This window comes from Periplaneta americana, chromosome 5 (genome assembly GCF_040183065.1).
Source record: "Periplaneta americana isolate PAMFEO1 chromosome 5, P.americana_PAMFEO1_priV1, whole genome shotgun sequence".
Lineage (NCBI taxonomy): Eukaryota > Metazoa > Arthropoda > Insecta > Blattodea > Blattidae > Periplaneta > Periplaneta americana.
In genome coordinates this window covers 95,069,781-95,090,681 of record NC_091121.1, presented here as the reverse complement: position 1 = coordinate 95,090,681, position 20,901 = coordinate 95,069,781, and the positions used below count along the sequence as shown (strand labels likewise).

Sequence of the window (20,901 nt, the reverse complement as noted above, 5' to 3'; positions counted from 1 at the left end):
GAAGTACAGGAGGAAATTCTGGAGGCTGTGAACATGACTCCTTCTATCAGCACACGAAGGGTAGCGTTTCAAGTCAATGTTCCTCATACGACTGTCTGGAGACTGTTGAAAGAATATCAATTGTATCCTTATCATTTGCAACGTGTACAGACCCTGTCACCAGCAGATTACCCTGCACGAGTTAGGTTCTGTCAGCGGTTCTTACAGCAGTGTGGTGTAAATCCGAACTTTCCTGCATTAGTATTATTTACAGATGAAGCACAGTTCACACGAGATGGCATAACAAATTTCCACAATCAGCATGTATGGGCGTATGAAAATCCACGTGCAACTGTTCCATCTCATCACCAGGTGCGGTTCTCCCTCAACATGTGGGCCGGTAGCCTATCATTGGTGATCGATTAGTTGGACCCCATGTACTTGTAAACAGACTTACGGGGCAGGCGTACACAAACTTCCTGGAAAACACCATACCTCATGTTTTAGAAGACACTCCACTGATCAATCGTCAACACGTTCACTTCTTGCATGATGGCGCTCCTGCACACTTTAGTCGTACGGCTCGCCGGTACTTGGATCGAAGGTTTCCTGATCGATGGATAGGTAGAGGTGGCCCAATTGCTTGGCCTCCACGCTCACCTGATCTGAACCCTCTCGATTTCTACTTGTGGGGCCATTTAAAATCATTGGTTTATTCGTCTCCGGTGCCTGATTTGGAATCCCTTCGGAATCGAATTGTGGCATGTTCTGAGGACATACGCAATACTCCTGGAGTTTGGGATCGTGTTCGCAGGTCAATGAGACATCTATGTGAGGTCTGTATTCAAGCAGGAGGTGGACATTTTGAACATCTTCTGTAATGACAACGACCTGCGGAAAGAAAAACGTTCCGGTGAATTTTAATGTTGTGAAGGCCATAACTCGGAAATGAAGCATTTCCGGACACATGTTGTAATGAACTATTTTGATTGTCTACATGTGGGAAATACATACCTGAAATTATGCCCCGTATTTTTTAAACACCCTGTATAAATAGAAAAAAAACAATTCTCAAATAATTTTGCATTTCTAAGAAACATAAAACATGATAATATCTTTTTACTTGAGATTGCACATTTGAACTTAAACATATGAAAAGAAAATTTCTAGCCTTGTAATAGGACCTAGTAATTAAATAAAAATTGGGGAACGGATTATTGTACACTGAAAGATAGAGATGTTTCAAATAGGCTATTTGATTGTTTATACATATATAACAGTTGCCAAAATAGATAAAAGTTCAGTCAGGTATAAACAACTGTGGCGATTGAAGGTTACTTTGGGACTTCGGAGATGATCAGTATCGAGTCTCGAAAGACTCGGTAGTCTTTACGTCAAGGACACGACGTAATACAACATTGTCGTGCGGGTTTTCGGCTTTGCTGGCCTTGTTAGTCTCGCTTTCTCGATCGTTGTTAGTCTCGCTTTCTCGATCGTTGTTCATCTCTAATAGTTATGTATGGACTATATCTAGCTTGGCGACATCCGACGCTACTTAGTTCAGGTCTGCTGTTCCGTGAACTAAACAAGCAAAGCAAAGCTTGGAAATAAGTGCTACAACATAAGAATTTTGTAACGAGCACGTCATTGAGAAAGAAGAAAATAATATATTTTATCAGAAAGAAGGAGAATTTTTTCATCTGAAACACTTAAAATGTTTACAGTCATTGATTGTGACGTGTAGAAACTTGTAAAGTACGCACTCATAATTTGTTTTATTTTAAATTTATGCTGAAATTCATATTTTTCATTTATTAATTCCAACTTTAATTAGATTTAAAGTATCTAGATGCGTTTTGCTTATTGTAAAAATCAGAGGTACACAAATTCCTGGCGCCAGGAAGCCGTGGCGACTAAAAAATTTGATGTATCGTCTGAATTATTTAATGAGTTCAAAAATTTTGTTAAGACTTCGATTCCATTTACGAGTATGTCGCTACGACAAATACATAATGTTAACAAAAGTGTTTGTAGGAAGAAATTCGAATTCATTCATTTAGTGTCCTGCCCAAGGGCAGGTCTTTCACTGCAAACCCAGCTTTCTCCAATATTTCCTATTTTCTGCCTTTCTCTTTGTTTCCCCATATGAACCATATATCTTAATGTAGTCTATCATCTGATATCTTCTTCTACCCCCAACTCTTCTCCCGTTCACCATTCCTTCCAGTGCAACCTTCAATAGATAGTTTCTTCTCAGCCAGTGACCCAACCAATCCCTTTTCCTCTTTCAGCATCATTCTTTCTACTCCCACTCTTTCCAACACAGCTTCATTTCTTATTCTGTCTGTCCACTTCACGCGTTCCATTCTTCTCCATATCCACATTTCAAATGCTTTTGTTCCCTTCTCTTCACTTTGTCGTAATGTCCATGTTTCTGCTCCTTACAATGCTACACTCCACAACACAAAGCACTTCACTAGTCTCTTCCTTAATTTTTTTCTCGAGGTCCGCAGAAAATATTCCCTTTTCTATTAAAACCTTCCTTGACATCAGCTCATGTTGCTGCTTACAGTACATTCCAAGTATTTGAAGCTCTCCAATTTCTCTACTGCCTCATTTAGAATTCTTAAGTTTATCTTCTGTATTTCCTTCCTATGATTATACTGTTCGTCTTGTTGGAATTTATCTTTCATTCCATACTGCTCACAGCTGTCATTTAGCTCCAGTAGCATATCCTTTATTATTATTTCCTCTTCTACTAACAACCCCATATCATCAACAAATCTTATGCACTTTATTCTTCTTCCTCCTACTATCGCTCCTCCCATTTTCTGAAAATAGTTCTTTACTAAATCCTCCAAGTAGATGTTGAACAGGGTGGGGGATAAAGGACACCCTTGCCGTACTCCTCTCCCAATTTCACTTCATTCTGACATTTTTTTCTCCTATTCTGACTTTGACTCGTTGTTTCCTATAAAGGTTACTGAACCGTCTTCTCTCTTTCTAATCCATACCAATTTTCTTTATGATCCCCATCAATTTATTCCAGTCCACTCTGTCAAAAACCTTTTCTAGATCCACAAATACTATATACACTTCTTTATTCTTAGCTAGGTACCTTCGCTGATTGTTCGTAGCAGTCCAATTGCATCTCCCATACCTTTTCCCTCCTGAAGCTAAACTGCTCTTCTTTCTACTGTTCTTCCATCTTAGAATATAAAAGTCGATTCTGTATTCGCAAGAGAATCTTCGCCGACTGCGATATTAGACTGATAGTCCTGAACTCCTTACATTTCCTTCGATATTGGAATCAACACTGTCTCTGTAAAATCTTCAGTCCATTCGCCTTTCTCATATATAGTATTTCGTCACATAATGATAGAATTTCACTAATTCAGTAGGGATTCCATCAACTCCTGTTGTGTTGTTTTTTAATAATATCGTTACATTTCTTGTGCATCTTAAAATATTGTCCTACATACCTTCAGAGCGTCTCTGAGAATAATAATAATAATAATAATAATAATAATAATAATAATAATAATAATAATAATAATAATAATAATAATAATCTTCGCAACAGTAACAAATATAAATGACACTCGGGAGGAAATTAAACGCAGAATAAATATGGGAAATGCGTGTTATTATTCGGTTGAGAAGCTCTTATCATCCAGTCTGCTGTCCAAAAATCTGAAAGTTAGAATTTATAAAACAGTTACATTACCGGTTCTTCTATATGGCTGTGAAACTTGGACTCTCACTCTGAGAGAGGAACATAGGTTAAGGGTGTTTGAGAATAAGGTGCTTAGGAAAATATTTGGGGCTAAGCGGGATGAAGTTACAGGAGAATGGAGAAAGTTACACAACACAGAACTGCACGCATTGTATTCTTCACCTGACATAATTAGGAACTTGAAATCCAGACGTTTGAGATGGATAGGGCATGTAGCACGTATGGGCGAATCCAGAAATGCATATAGAGTGTTAGTTGGGAGACCAGAGGGAAAAAGACCTTTAGGGAGGCCGAGACGTAGATGGGAGGATAATATTAAAATGGATTTGAGGGAGGTGGGATATGATGATAGAGACTGGCTTAATCTTGCACAGGATAGGGACCGATGGCGGGCTTATGTGAGGGCGGCAATGAACCTTCGGGTTCCTTAAAAGCCATTTGTAAGTAAGTTGTAAGTAATAATAATAATCATCATCATCATCATCATCATCATCATCATCATGTGAAATAATACCATTGAAACGTAGCTAAGTTACAGTTAAGCTCAGAAAGCGTGTGTTTGCATTGCAAAGATATTTAATATATATATATATATATATATATATATATATATATATATATATATATATATATATCTTTATCTTAGTTCGAATGGTTTTCTCACTATATATGTCGACAAAATGTGGTTGCTTCTGAAAGTAAAATAGGCTAGCTATCACTAGTAAAATGATCTTTTATTGCATATAAGCTACCTTTAAATAAATATTTTGTTACTGATATTATTAAATCTAAGTGGTATTCTGTACCTGTATTCTTGTTGTTTACCGGCTTATACACACAGATACACGAATAAACAGATGTAAACACACAGTACATGAGCGTGCGGGAATATCTGCTTAACTGCCGCGTGAACTGTTGACTCGCAACTTGCTTTCCTTAACAAGTGAAGCTATGTGATCGATGTACGCCTAACTTGTATTCAAAGTAATCAAACACTGGACTCATATATAACATCGAATAATTACAGAGTGCATGAAACTTCATTTTTACGATCAAAGCTTAAAATTAAAACAAGGTATCAGCTTAAAAGAAGGTTTAGACAATTATGCATCTAAAAACTTAAACGGGATACATCAAAAGCCTTTTCATTTACATATGATTATTGTATAAGGTAGTTAATATGCATGTAAGTTGATTACGATTGACTGAGTGTACAACTTAATATATATTGGGACGAATACATTTTTAAGGTTAATCATAATTTGATAAGTGATTTAACCATATTGTGACATTTAATGAAGGATTTTGCATTATAATAAATAATAATAATAATAATAATAATAATAATAATAATAATAATAATAATACTTTATTGCCAGAACAAAGATACTTATTGATTTTTTTTAAATATAAGAACTCTCTAGCATCCCCAGAAAGAGTAAGTTACATACTGGTGCTCAGGGGGCATTCCACATAAATCAATTATGTATTTAAATTGGCCGTTCGATATGCTCACTAAAGAGCAGGTTTTTGCCAAAAGGACTATAATAGCCCTCATGCTTTTTGTTTATTGTATTATCAAGGCATGTGTAAGTTATATTTTTTTATTATTTCATACTGCTATAATTGAAGAAGTTAGACCATATTCTGTATAGAAATTGAAATATGAGATCACGTCCTTTACCAAAATAGTGGAAAAGTTAAGACCACTTTAGGGCATTACGATTCTCAGTTCAAAAGCAAGATTTATTCTATTTTGTACTAGCAAGTGTCTTTAAATCTATAAATGTTTTCATCCGTTATTAAAGAGGGTAACGCACGTGACTCATTTGTTAGACAATTGCGGGATAAAAGTTTTACCTCGTATAATTTCGTACTTTTTTATCAAAGTAGACGATCAGCACACCAAAACGGATTCCAATGGCAAGGTCCAGAGAAAGGAAAAAAACCCGAAAAATGAAAGGAATATCTGGAAAAAAGAAAGATAGGGAGAGTAAAAAGGAATTTAAGCTTATGACCACGTGCATCAACGTCGGCTAGTGAAATCACCGGTTAAAATTGCCACCAAACTCCTGGTTAAACACTTTATGGTGTATCGACCTCGGTAAGGACTTAAACAGGAGGTTAACCATGGTAATCTCTAACCGGTCATATTCGAGCGGTTAAAGGAGATAACCAATGATTAACAGGCCTAGTAAAATAAAAGGACGGTCAGATCTACAACTGATTATTTCGAAGACGATTAGTATTGTACTTTGATATGGATGATGGTGCAGTGAGCTTTATTAATGGAAAGAGAATTCTTACGGAGAATTAAGAGACAGAAAATTTCAGAAGGTATTTTGTTTATCAAAATCTATCGTTTCATTTCTGCTGCAACAAATAGATCACTTGAAATAACCCACAAACGATCCTATTTGTCCCATAAATCTGCTGTTTACATTACGATTTTATGCAACTTATATTTTCTAGAGTATATTCTCTTTTCCTACCTCGCAGGCTGAACGAAGAGAGTTACGGATGGATCTTAGGATATTACATACTTCCCAGGTATAATTGGGGTCTTGGATTGTACAGACCTCCTACTGATCTCCTTCATCCATTTCCTTTATGAATATTCCACCATTTTTTAATACAGCGTTAAGTTTTCCCCATATTTAAATCTAGTAATGAAACCTATCAGTACTTCTCAGTCAGACGCACATTGGGATATAATCATTTTCGCTTTTAATTTTCCATTTTGTACGATTCTAACCTAACAGCAATGAAAAACAACCTGTAAACATAACAGAGCCCAATGGCAAACAAATGCAACGCGAAAATATAGGATACGTTCATTTCGATGTAGAACGGAGTTAAGCGCAGTCGTTTTTTGACTTTGACTATTATCTTTGCAGAGGTATGGATGCTTTCCTTTGATCATTTTGTAGTAAAAGTGTGACACCACAGACTTTACCCTAGTTAAATGAGGTATCAACTAACCATGTTTAAGTAACAGGTGATTATAATTAGTGCACAGAAATTACATTTCAACCGTGATTATTTTAACCGTTGTTTTTTTAAACCATATTTACTACATTTTTAATCGACGTTGATGCACATGACCATTAGAGAGAAAAAGTAGTACAGTCCATTAAAAAAATTACAACCCCAAAGACATAAAGAGAGGCAATAATTATGTAGATTGAGGAAGAAAATGAAGGCGGCAGCATGCCTACAAACAAATCAGGATGATACAAGTATATTTAGACTTTCAGGAAAAGCTGTAAAAAGAAACAACACAGTCTTTGCCTAAAAGCCTGTCCAAAAGAAAGGCTGTTGTGCATGAGCTAATGTGGTGTACAGTGAAGTTGAATTCTGCAAGCAATTGTCCAATGAATCAGTAATACTGAGAATAACCAATGAAGCAAGGGAGTCCAAGCTCCCGGAAAGACGAATGTAAGATCTTTAAAATATAGCCACCGAAAAAAAAAAACACATAAAATATTATTTGAGTTCAATTTCCTATGCCATTTTATTTCTTTACATGGAAAATGGTTCTATAACATTTCACTCCTTAATAGTACATTATACAACGAGCCTATAATGATAGTAATTAAGACGCAAGTATGTTTGTTTATGAAACGAGCGCAAGCGAGTTTCATGATTTTCATACGAACGTCTTAATTACCATTATAGGCAAGTTTCATACGACTTTTTATGCTCGACCATATTTCTAACTTTAAATTATTCAGAAGTATACATTTTATTTATATCTGACAGAAGATTGAAAGTGACCTTGTTCATAGCTCTTGAATTGTGAGATGTGCGCAGACGCGAAAGTATTGATTTTTTCCGAGGAACAATGATGTCATTGACCTTGATGTAATGCAGAGAATGTATAACCTGGAAATTGATTTAGAATTGAAAAACGAGATGACAAATTGAATTTATTTGAATATTATTTACAATTAACGCTAATTATTATAGTAACAGAACGTAACCTTCTGCGACAGTATTGGATTTCCAGCCTCCGTGACGTTTCCCTCGTCTTTCGATTACATATCCGAGAATAATCGAAAACCTAAACTTTAATGTATAGGTGTACTTTAATGACATGCATTAAAGGACTGCTACCAGGTGTATAATTACTACATTTCGGCATGGTCGAGCACAAAAGTATTTAATCAATAGCATTATTCTTGTCACATAAAAATTTATATTTCTTTCTTAATATCTGCAGTATATTTATTATTTAAATAGTACTTTTGTCACAAAAATTTGAATTTTTTCTCATTATGTGTAATAAACTTAGGCTATTATTTAAATGCATTATTAAGTCCTGGTATACAAAAATTGAATAAGTTGCACAAATTGTTTACTACCTTAGAAATTCTTTTATTTAATGTCATATGTAAGAATTACAATAATATCTGAATAGGCTTCAGCTGAACACGTCACATTCGTAAGGCAGAGAGCCCACTAATATGATAGTGATACGACAAAAACACTGATCCAACACCAACTATGATAGCAACATGGCAGCAAAGTGACCTGGTACTCACTGGACTGATTCATTCATACAACATGTGTCGGAGGATGAGGACGTTCTCAATCTAGTTAATTTAGCTAACATCAAATTACAGTGACAGAAAACATAGGAGACGATTCTTGGTGCATACTTTTTGGCATGCTAATTTAGAACAATGTGGTGCTTTTAATCTGTTCAATGAATTAAATATATACCCAGAAAGATTTAAAATATTCTATAGAATGAGTAGAGAAACATTTAATCTGTTGCTACAGAAAGTTGGATCAGCATTTTTTTTTAAAGAACACTGACTTCAGGATTTCAGTCAATGCTGAACACGCTTTCTGATAACTATCAAGTAAATAGGCCTATATGTTTATACATCAGATAAATAATAATTGTTCGTTTCTCAAAGTAAACATGTGTTTACAATATGTTTATAGGGTAGAGGGGCCAATTACCGGACAGGTTCTATTTACGGACACTCCTAACATTTTGGCATTTTGTGCTTATACAGAATCCTTTAAATATTCCTTTAGCTAGTCAATGGACAGCAGTAATATTCTAGAGCTGATTGCGACACATGGGAGTGAGATAGTGTATGAAATCCGAGCTCCAGATAGCGGAAAGTGAGCAAAGGTTATTAGGATATCTTTATATTTCGCCCTGTTATAATATTGAGCGGTAAATTATTCTGTGTAAATTAGACAAAATGATTTTGCAATAGGTTTATTATGTTTTCAATCCGAAAAATAGATGCAGTATCAAAAAGACATGGCAAATCTTTAATAAGTTCAATAAAGGCTATATTGAAATTGGGATCGTCTCTCATCTTAACTCTTGTATTACCAACTCACAACTGATACAACAAAAAGTGGAGTATGCAGCACTGTGAGCGACACAAAACAACACAGATAGTGTCGAGTTGTTGTCTGATCAGATGAGTGGGCTTCCGTTCATTTCATATTATGGGTTATATAAGAACACACACGTTAGCAACAAGCAAAGCATCAAATCCGTGTCGTGTTGCTGTCGCTTGTAGTTGCAGTGGGCGCTCTGCCGTACTCTAACAAGAACATATTCAAACTTAAGTAATTCACAGATCAAACTTCTGATTATGAAGTCATTATTTTTTAATTTTAAGTTGAATGTAGGTAAAATACTGTTATATAAAATAAACCAGAATCTCAGAAATATCAAACCTTGTAACAACATGCAATACACAGTTATGACCGCTAAATATGTATCTAGGCAGGCAAGTTATAAATTAACATTCATTCATTCATTCGTTCATTCATTCATTCATTCATTCATTCATTCATTCATTCATTCATTCATTCATTCATTCATTCATTCATTCATTCATTCATTCATTTAGTGTTCTGCCCAAGGGCAGGTCTGTCACTACAAACCCAACATTCTCCAACCTTTCTTATTTTCTGCCTTCCTCTTTGTCTCCTCATATGGTCTATATATCTCAATGTCGTCTATTGTCTGATATCTTCTTCTGTCCCGAACTCTTCTCCCGTTCACCATTCCTTCCAGTGCATCCTTCAGTAGACGGTTTCTTCTCAGCAAGTGACCCAACCAATTCCTTTTCCTCTTCCTGATCAGTTTCAGCATCATTCTTTCTTCACCCACTCTTCCCAACACAGCTTCATTTCTTATTCTGTCTGTCCACTTCACACTTTCCATTCTTCTCCATATCCATATTCCAAATGCTTCTAGTCGCTTATCTTCACATCGTCGTAATGTCCATGTTTCTGACCCATACAATGCCGCAATACATACAAAGCACTTTACTAGTCTCTTCCTTAGTTCTTTTTCCAGAGTTCTGCAAAAGATGCTCCTTTTTCTGTTAAAAACTTCCTTGGCCATTGCTATCCTCTTTTTACTTCCTGGCAGCAGAAATTAACATATGAATAGGATTTTAGAACATCACTCTTCTAACTTATATGCCTAATAGATGTATACGTTCTTAGAATTACTCTTATCATTTTAACACTGATATTTTATAAAATTAACGTTCTAATATCACATCTGTTATCCAACAAAACATTTTCTCTTTTATAGTTACTAGACGTCGGATTTTAGGTTAAATGCCTATTTTTTTCTGTAGGGATAAACTAAAACTAGTTAAATATCTTTACATTTTACATAAAATATGAAAGTTTGAAAACGGTTTTATGGTGCTTGAAAATGACTATTTTGCCCACTAAGACCTAATTTTAAAGTTTTAGAAGCCTAAAATTGTCTATTTCTATTTGTTACGTCTATATTTTTTAAGTTTCGTGCAGCAGTGAGAGTGAAAGTTTTGAATGTCATGGGATGGATATGATTCAAATATCTGTAAGCTTAATAAGTTGATATTGTTACTAATATTTATTGAATTATGTTAGCAAATAGATTGCAATGACATATTCCCTTATCTCTTAATAAAACTAAAAGCATGTAAAAAGAGACTTAAAATGATCATCAATATTATAAAGTGGTTCGTCTATCAACAGCTTATGTACAATTTTATTTAAATTCTGCTTGTTCAAATTTGTTACTTGAACTGTAAGATGATTATATAATTTCAAAGTCATAGGCCTAATATGATTATTGTTATCTCTTACGGAAAGTTTACATTTAAGTATCTACAATTATTCATTATTCCTAGCGGTATAGTCATGGATTTCATTATTATGTTTCATTAAATTTAAATTGGTGTTTACATAGGTTGTAGGAATAAAGAAATTCCTGCAGGGTGTTGAACAGTTGAGCAGACGGTAGGAATGTGATGAATCGGGAGGATGTAGTTCTCTCTAAAGAAATTAGCACGGCAAAAAATGCTAGATTTAAATATGCATCCATTGCTTCGGTATCATTGGAGAATATTTTTCGCTTATGAAATGGTTCTGTCTAAGAAAAGGCAGAGTTCCACAATAGAAAATTATAGAAAAACTGTTACGTATTGAAATATCAATTGAGAGGTGCTCTCCAGTAACAAGTTATGTGTAAGAAGTGCGCTTTTGGCAGTAAGTAAAAGTAACATTGTTTTCATTAACAAAGAAAGGCGTTTGCAAATCTGCGTTTTTGAATTAGTATTATTGATAGTTCAAATGTATAAGTCTCATGTATTATTCGTCAAAATCTCGTTACTGAATTTCTTATTTTAATATATTAGCAGTAAAGTGCTCCGACTTACCTTGTCTTGTTATTGCAGTCATACGATACAACTTGCCTTGTTATTGCAGTCATACGATACAACTTGCCTTCTTATTGCAGTCATACGATACAACTTGCCTTGTTATTGCAGTCATACGATACAACTTGCCTTGTTATTGCAGTCATACGATACAACTTGCCTTGTTATTGCAGTCATACGATACAACTTGCCTTGTTATTGCAGTCATACGATACAACTTGTCTTGTTATTGCAGTCATACGATACAACTTGCCTTGTTATTGCAGTCATACGATACAACTTGCCTTGTTATTGCAGTCATACGATACAACTTGTCTTGTTATTGCAGTCATACGATACAACTTGCCTTCTTATTGCAGTCATACGATACAACTTGCCTTGTTATTGCAGTCATACGATACAACTTGCCTTGTTATTGCAGTCATACGATACAACTTGCCTTGTTATTGCAGTAATACGATACAACTTGTTGTTATTGCAGTCATACGATACAACTTGTCTTGTTATTGCAGTCATACGATACAACTTGCCTTGTTATTGCAGTCATACGATACAACTTGCCTTGTTATTGCAGTTATACGATACAACTTGCCTTGTTATTGCAGTCATATGATACAACTTGCCTTGTTATTGCAGTCATACGATAAAACTTGCCTTGTTATTGCAGTCATACGACACAACTTCCTTGTTATTCCAGTCATACGATACAACTTGCCTTGTTATTGCAGTCATACGACACAACTTCCTTGTTATTCCAGTCATACGATACAACTTGCCTTGTTATTGCAGTCATACGATGTAACTTGCCCTGTTATTGCGGTCATACGATACAACTTGTCTTGTTATTGCACTCATACGATACAACTTGCCTTGTTATTGCAGTCATACGATACAACTTGTCTTGTTATTGCAGTCATACGATACAACTTGCCTTGTTATTGCAGTCATACGATACAACTTGCCTTATTATTGCAGTCATAAGACACAACTTGCCTTGTTATTGCAGTCATAAGATACAACTTGCCTTGTTATTGCAGTCATAAGATACAACTTGCATTGTTATTACAGTCATACGATACAACTTGCCTTGTTATTGCAGTCATAAGTTACAAGTTGCCTTGTTATTGCAGTCATACGATACAACTTGCCTTGTTATTGCAATCATAAGATACAACTTGCCTTGTTATTGCAGTCATAAGATACAACTTGCCTTGTTATTGCAGTCATACGATACAACTTGCCTTGTTAATGCAGTCATACGATACAACTTGTCTTGTTATTGCAGTCATACGATACAACTTGTTGTTATTGCAGTCATACGATACAACTTGCCTTGTTATTGCAGTCATACGATACAACTTGTCCTGTTATTGCAGTCATACGATACAACTTGCCTTCTTATTGCGGTCATACGATACACCTTGTCCTGTTCTTGCAGTCATTCGATACAACTTGCCTTGTTATTGCAGTCATACGTACAACTTGCCTTATTATTGCAGTCATAAGATACAACTTGCCTTGTTATTGCAGTCATAAGTTACAACTTGCCTTGTTATTGCAGTCATAAGATACAACTTGCCTTGTTATTACAGTCATAAGATACAACTTGCCTTGTTATTGCAGTCATATGATACAAGTTGCCTTCTTATTGCAGTCATAAGATACAACTTGCCTTGTTATTGCAATCATAAGATACAACTTGCCTTGTTATTGCAGTCATAAGATACAACTTGCCTTGTTATTGCAGTCATACGATACAACTTGCCTTGTTATTGCAGTCATACGATACAACTTGTCTTGTTATTGCAGTCATACGATACAACTTGCCTTGTTATTGCAGTCATACAATACAACTTGTCTTGTTATTGCAGTCATACGATACAACTTGCTTTGATATTGCAGTCATACGATACAACTTGCATTGTTATTGTAGTCATACGATACAACTTGCCTTGTTATTGCAGTCATGCGATACAACTTGCCTTGTTATTGCAGACATACGATACAACTTGCCTTGTTATTGCAGTCATACGATACAACTTGTCTTGTTATTGCAGTCATGCGATACAACTTGCCTTGTTATTGCAGTCATACGATACAACTTGTCTTGTTATTGCAGTCATACGATGCAACTTGTCTTGTTATTGCAGTCATACGATACAACTTGTCTTATTATTGCAGTCATACGATGCAACTTGCCTTGTTATTGCAGTCATACGTTACAACTTGCCTTGTTATTGCAGTCATACGATGCAACTTGCCTTGTTATTGCAGTCATACGATACAACTTGCTTTGTTATTGCAGTCATACGATGCAACTTGCCTTGTTATTGCAGTCATACGATACAACTTGTCTTGTTATTGCAGTCATACGATGCAACTTGCCTTGTTATTGCAGTCATACGATACAACTTGTCTTGTTATTGCAGTCATACGGTACAACTTGCCTTGTTACGTCATATGCATGAGCACATTGCAGATTCTTTCTTAGGTTGCTAAATTTAATAAGGATTAAAATGTAATACACGAACATAAAATAATTTAAGAGTTTAAATTTATTTTCACAACACAAGTTAAGTACACAATACATGATATAAGAAAATAGAACTTGTGTATTTTCTTGTATATCCAAGTACTTTTAGGTAGTGGGGGAAAAAATGTGACCTCTCAAAATCAAAATAAATCCAAAACAATGCCATCACCTTATGAGTATTGTTACAGCATTACTTCCAAAACGTTTTCTTCACATTGATTTGATCACTTTACAAAGGAATATTTTATATCATCAGTCTGTAGCTATTCCAGCTCGGATTCATCACATTCACAATCTAGTGCTTCTGATCTATGTGCAGCTTCGAAAAGCGTCTGATAGTACTGTCTGCTCCCTTCAGTGACGTCTGAACATTTGCACTGACACTAGAGCTCTCTACTGTCGACGTAACGAAATTGCGACATAATCATATTATAAGCTGTGCATAAGCAGTAAGACATTTCATACTCGCCACCCATGTGATGAAACAGCAAAATAAATGCATTTGCTTTGTATTTCTAAAGGTGGCGGCTATACTTACGTATGTGTACATAACTTGTAATTGCAGATCACCCCTCAATAATGAATATTATGTTGATTGTAAATTCATTGGTAAATTAATTAATTTAATTGTAATATGAGTAATTATATATTAGCAGCCTTACTGTAGAGCAACCAGGCCGATGAATTCATTAAAAATTACGTACCGGTATTCATAATTTAAGATTTAATAAAAATAAAGTTTCTAACCGCAATATTTGTTTACTTGTTTTTGTCACTGTATACCGTAATGCTTAATACTCACTAATTAATTGCATTCTTACAGTTACTATAGTTTGTGTGGATAGAAATTTGGTTATAATATATGTATTTTGATGCCAACTATAACCCTAATATAGCTCAGGGTGAAATAGGGTTTATTAAATTGGATAATAAAAAAAAATCACGGGTATGACAGCAACGTGCTTATAATAATAAATTTCTAAATTTATAGACATCAGCTCAATGAATTTGAGTGGCCGCAAGGGTCCTGAATACAATAAACATGTACAATATAATGTGATGTGATATATTAGAGAAAAAAGAAAACATTTTAACTGTTTAAATTTGTATTTTTAGGTGCATAAATCTATGTTTTAGTGCCTATTTTTATAAATTTAGCACTATTTAGGTGCCTAAAAGTTAGTTTTTAAGTGCCTAAAATCCAAGGTATAATAATTACATATGTTAAGAATATAAAAGAAGGGTATTTCATTCTTCTGAAATCGGAAAAGTCAAGTCCGTAACACCATAAAGAAGCACATTCTAGATGTCTCTGCATTGAAAAAAGTTGATTTTGATATAATATTAAGCATTTTCAGCTTAATTTCTGTTTGTACTCGTAGTTATGTATAGACAAAGTATATTCATTTCATTTTCGTTTATCTGAAGACCTTATAAAGGAAAAGTAAGTTGAATCATTACCATGCAAATAGTAAAGTACTGTACTTCTTTTCTCCTAACAGGAACAGTGTCGATGCCTTTCTACACCGTGTACGTGTTGATGGGGTACTGGGATCTAGGCCCCATCCTGTGCGATCTCTGGCTGTCCGTGGACTACACGGTGTGTCTCGTGTCCCAGTACACGGTGCTCCTCATCACTATCGATCGCTTCTGTTCCGTCAAGATCGCGGCCAAGTACCGCAGTTGGAGAACCAAGAACAGGGTCATCTGGATGGTAACCATCACCTGGATCATCCCCGCACTTCTCTTTTTCATCAGCATCTTCGGCTGGGAGCACTTCGTGGGCTACAGGGACTTACTTCCAGGCCAGTGCGCCGTGCAGTTCCTCAAGGACCCCGTGTTCAACACGGCGCTCATCATCGGCTATTACTGGACAACTCTTGTTGTGTTGTTCGTGCTCTATGGTGGCATATACAAGACAGCGTACGATATGCAGAAGAAGAGTGAGGCGAAACAGAGAAAGATGCAGTCCATGGTGGCGCTGAGTGCCGGCGCCATGTCGGGCATGGCTGGCAGGGCCGCCGGCATCGGAATATCAAAGACGCAAAGTACTTTGTTGAGCCAGGACAAACCTAAAGCGGCTGGAGGGGGGAGTGGCGGGTCGGTCGGTGGCGGTGGTGGTGGCGGGGGTGGGGGTGGGGGTGGAGGCGCACAGGGTGGCACGGCAGCACAGAGTGGACTGACTGTAATAACAGCGGGCGTCGCGAACAGCGGGGGTCCTGGCTCGGGGGATTCCACGTCGAGTCAGAAGACGTCGTCGAACAAGACAACGGCGACCACGACTACAACCACGGCGGAGACGACGAGCTTCTCCGAGCGAAGGGGCGTCATCCCCTCGAGCAGTGGTCCGCCGGTGGAGGGTGAGCGCTCTAGCAGCCCGGCGTTCGAGTCCGACGAGGACAGCACTGCCGGCATCGGCCAGCAGCACAGCTGGAAGGGCAAGCGGGGAGGGGCGCAGTCCGTCAACAGCAGCCGCATCAACGGCGCCATTCCCGTCAAGTTGCCCGACCATATCACTCCCACCTCTCCGAACCCCGAACCACTGCCGCAGATCCCAGAACAGAGCCTGCTCGACACAGATAATCCCCCAGAAGAATCCTACACGGCCGAGCTCACTTCCAGTACACTCATACCTCTGCAGCCCGCCCCCGTGCTCACCCCCAGTCCGCAGTCCCAGAAACAACCGCCTTCCGATTCTTCCAGTGCAGCGCAAACCCCGACGACACAAGCGGCGATCATTCCACCTCCAGTACAATTCCAAACAACCCCTCCTATAGGCCTGAGTCCCACTCTGTCGACAGAGAGGCCGCGCAGCTTGCTAGTGAGTACCCAGGGTGGGAACACTATGACGTACGATATTCTGGTCGGTCTAGATGGTGCAGACCTGCGCTACATGGATGAAAGTTCTGTGATCGTTCCATCTCCTCTATTTGAAAGCCCTCCCTCATCCCTGAGCATCGCTAACGCCTCCTTTTCGACTGCACCTCCATCGCCAGTGCACGCCCCCGTCACGAATCCCGGTAGCAATACTTCTCTTTTACAAGCTGCCCTCATCCGTGCCGCCGCCCAACAATCCGGACACCCAGTTACTACCCCAAGTAACCCGCAACCTGTACAACCCCTCAAGCCCGTCACTACCGTGACACCCGCTACCCAGACCACGCCGCCGACGCCTGTCCAGCCCCCTATTACGAAAGTGAACACGGAAGTGAGCCTAACCGCTGAAGATTCTAAGCGTCCCGTCACTAGTGTGGTGTGCAGCTCCACGCAAGAGTTCTCAGACGACGTCACGATCGATAAGGACGTTCTGGAGCGCCAGTCGACACTCGGCACCAACATCACGCCTACAACCAATACTTCCAACTCCCTAGGTCACCAACAGGGTTCAAACCAAGCGCCTGGACAATCGAGACCTGGTTCAGGTCGAGGAGGACCCGATAGTCAACAGCAAGAAGGGGGAGGAGGTAATGGCTCTAGAAAAGACTTTGTCAAGACAATCGGTAAGAGACTCAAAGGTAAAAGAAAGAAGAAAGAAGGGTTAGGAATCGGTAGGCAAAAGTCAAAATCGGAAAACAGGGCGAGAAAAGCGTTTCGTACAATCTCATTCATTCTAGGAGCTTTCGTGGCTTGCTGGACGCCATATCATATCCTGGCGCTAGTGGAGGGTTTCTGCGCGGAGCCTCCCTGCACGAACGAGCACTTATACATGTTTTCCTACTTCCTGTGCTACGCAAACAGCCCAATGAACCCCTTCTGCTACGCTCTTGCGAACCAGCAGTTCAAGAAGACGTTCACACGCATCCTCAAAGGAGATCTCCACATGACATGAAGCACGAGCCATCTCAAAAATCGACACTCTTAATCAGGCTTCCATTACAAATTGTTAATATAACACTAACACCATGCAAATATTTCCTTTACAAAGCATTACTGGATGAATGTTTTACAAACTGAACACCACTGCCGGACCGCTAAACAGTTTCGCGTGTTGCTGACATTCTCTGAATTCAACTCGAGAATCACTTATTATGTTAAAAATTTACGCGTAAATTTAAACATTTTCATTGAAATATTAATTTACTGTTTAATTAAATGCATTTCGGCAATAAATGTAACTTTGTTGAAGCACACAGATGAATAAAGTGGCACATCTATCTATATATTCTTCTGAGGCGAATTTAGTATTTAATTATTATACATTTCAATTAGAATCCGTAATATTTTGAACTAAAGAGGCTACCATTTATTATTTTACACTTCCGATACTCATATGAAAAAATACAAATAGGATTGAACTCATGAACAAATTTTGCAGAATATATGAACTTATATGAACTTTCCGACTCCAAACATATGGACGTGACTTTCTAAAGCTCTCTTACATTATCCATCTTTTCTTAACTTGAAATGTTCTAATGAAGACCGGCTTACACACAATTAAATTAAATTTTCTCTCACCGTGTAACTGAACAGGTCTTTAAATGATCTGGATAAATAAAATATGATAAATATAAATTTTAAATGAATCTGGCATGCTTTTCGGTTATTTGATACCAATTTACAACTAACGTAATGTATTTGTGCACATAGATAACGAGCGTTACGAACGTTATGTGATACTTAGTCAGAAATTAAGAACTTGTTTCCGTAAATTATTAAAATGTTAGATAATATATTGAAAACATTTTAACTTAATACTCTATTGATTTCAATAAAAGAAATTAACATTTTATATAATAAAATTATTCAGGTCGTTAATTGATTGCATTCTATTTAAACTTTCAGTAAATGCGTAAGGAATTTCTTCTATAGAAGAGATTAAAACCAGTAAGTCTGCCGCAAAACTCCTAGAATCTCTTTAATTTGAATGACACATTACTTGCACAGCCCGTCACTCTGTGTTGTGAAGGAAAAGCTTCTCAGGCAACACGAACTCATATTTTTACAGACATGTTTTGTGTTATATTTTATATTACTACAGTAAACGGAATAAAGAAGTACGAGACAGCTTCCATAAGGTAATACAAGAGGTTAAAAACGCTGGTATTGTGCGGGACCTAAAACTTATATCAAGAGAGTGTGTCCGTGTGTATGTACGTTTGTATGTCGCTTGGTAGACTGAAAGGTTCAGTAGAACTGCGTCGATGTGCTAACATAGAGCATTTTATAGGGCCTAAAAGTTATTACTATATGTGCAATAACTTAGTTCATATGTTTTTTAAGATGATGTGTTACACGTTGGAAAGTAAGAAAATGTTTGTATTCTGTGTAAACTTGATACTGACCTGCCATTCTGAGATAATTACTCATTCTTTTAACAGTTCTCATGATGGAATCCATCTCTGGGTTAGTATCTCGGGGAACGCTAGGTTGACTCCAACAGGAGTGTGCGAATGATGGCCAGCCTCAGTCTAACATAGAGAAATTTGTGTAGGATAGTTGTCTCCATAATTTATTACCTCTTATTTTGTACATAATTTTTAAATACTGCGACATTTCTAATATTTTTTTTATTTTATCTCGTCCCCATGTTTCTATACACATTAGTATATCTGACAGGTCTCTCCTTCTCTGACGTGTCTATACTCTAACAAGGATGACAATACAAATCCCTCAAAAGTGGTTGTAAAAGTTTGTAAATTAATATTAGAAGTTTAGATACTAAGTATTTTAAACATGTTACAATGTAGTGTATATAAATGTAGGATTAGTGAAAACTAATGTGCTCTGGTGATAATGCTTTACAATCCTATATATCAAGGACACATACTTTGCTGTCCAAACGTTACGTTATAGTTTATTTTATTAGTGGTAACACTTCCAAGTGTCCGACAGCCAACGAATTAAACATATCTCCAACTTACACATGATAGTCGAGATATGTGATGTTCTTCAGGATCACTGTCCACTGGGAAAGAATTGCCACTATTTACCGCAAGATGGCTACAGGATGTTGACTTCAATGAGCCCTAAGTCGCCGTCCTTTCGACATCTAACAGAAAATAGGTAATAGATTCAAGATATGAGATCGTTTATGAGATTACACCCCTGTACTAGTTTTAAGTTCCTTGTGTCTAAATTATTCCATGGAGATATTAGATTTTGTCTCGCTGAAAGAGTAACTGAAAGAAAAAAGAGTCAATAATTTCATTATGAAGTAGCCTATATATCGATGTCTGTGTTTTTCAAAATAAATTGAGATGTTTAAATATGTGAGGAACTTTGGTAATTATTTAAGGATAATTATTTTTTCTATTACTACAAGCGTAAAATGTCCATGTCAATTTACAAAGTTTGTCGCTGTGTACATTTCTAGGCCACATATAATTCAAAGAATGAGTGAATGCTCCTGATAGGAAAAGGAACGATATAATTATTGTGATGTCCAATACGTGTCCGAAAGTGGCTGAAGGAGTTACATTTCGGGTTTGGATAGCCGATGTTTATCCTCCCTCCACCGTCGCTATTTTCATAATTTATATAAAAAGAGAACTCGAAATACTCTGATCTAATGTAATAAAAATAACAGCTACTATTTCATTAAAACTAAGAAAGAACAAAAATAATGAAGCTTCAATTTGTCATCCATCAACTATTGATTTGTTCTCAATATCTCTACGAAATTTATAAAGTACTTAAAATACAATTCTAAAGTAGATGTAGCAATAATCTGAAAAGGTACATATATGCCAATTGTAAGAGAAAGTACAGAGTTTTCTGAGAGAGGAAGTGATAACACGATTAAAAAATAAATTTGAGTGTAAAAATAAAGTAGTCTGTGCCCTTTAGCTGCTTCCTTTGAGAAAAATCTGTACATTTTCGACATACCTGAAGTAGGAGTAGTAACACATAATGGTGGTGTATTCAAGAGCAAAACAAATTGTTTTAAACAAGGTAAAAAGTTTTGTTGGAATACACGAAATGAAGAAAAGGTATTTGTCACCCGTATTCTA

The 20,901-nt window shown here is 36.9% G+C and overlaps 1 protein-coding gene across 1 annotated transcript in view; it reads left to right on the top strand.

Moving 5' to 3' along the window:
* Window positions 1–17,914, top strand: part of mAChR-B (muscarinic acetylcholine receptor) — a 560,067-nt gene extending 542,153 nt beyond the window's left edge. Inside the window, exons 4-5 of the mRNA XM_069826296.1 lie at window positions 15,451–16,048; window positions 16,124–17,914. Coding sequence (XP_069682397.1) covers window positions 15,451–16,048; window positions 16,124–17,777 — 2,252 coding nt within the window. The 3' untranslated portion in view covers window positions 17,778–17,914. The remainder of the gene's footprint in view (window positions 1–15,450; window positions 16,049–16,123) is intronic.
* Window positions 17,915–20,901: the final 2,987 nt, after the last annotated feature.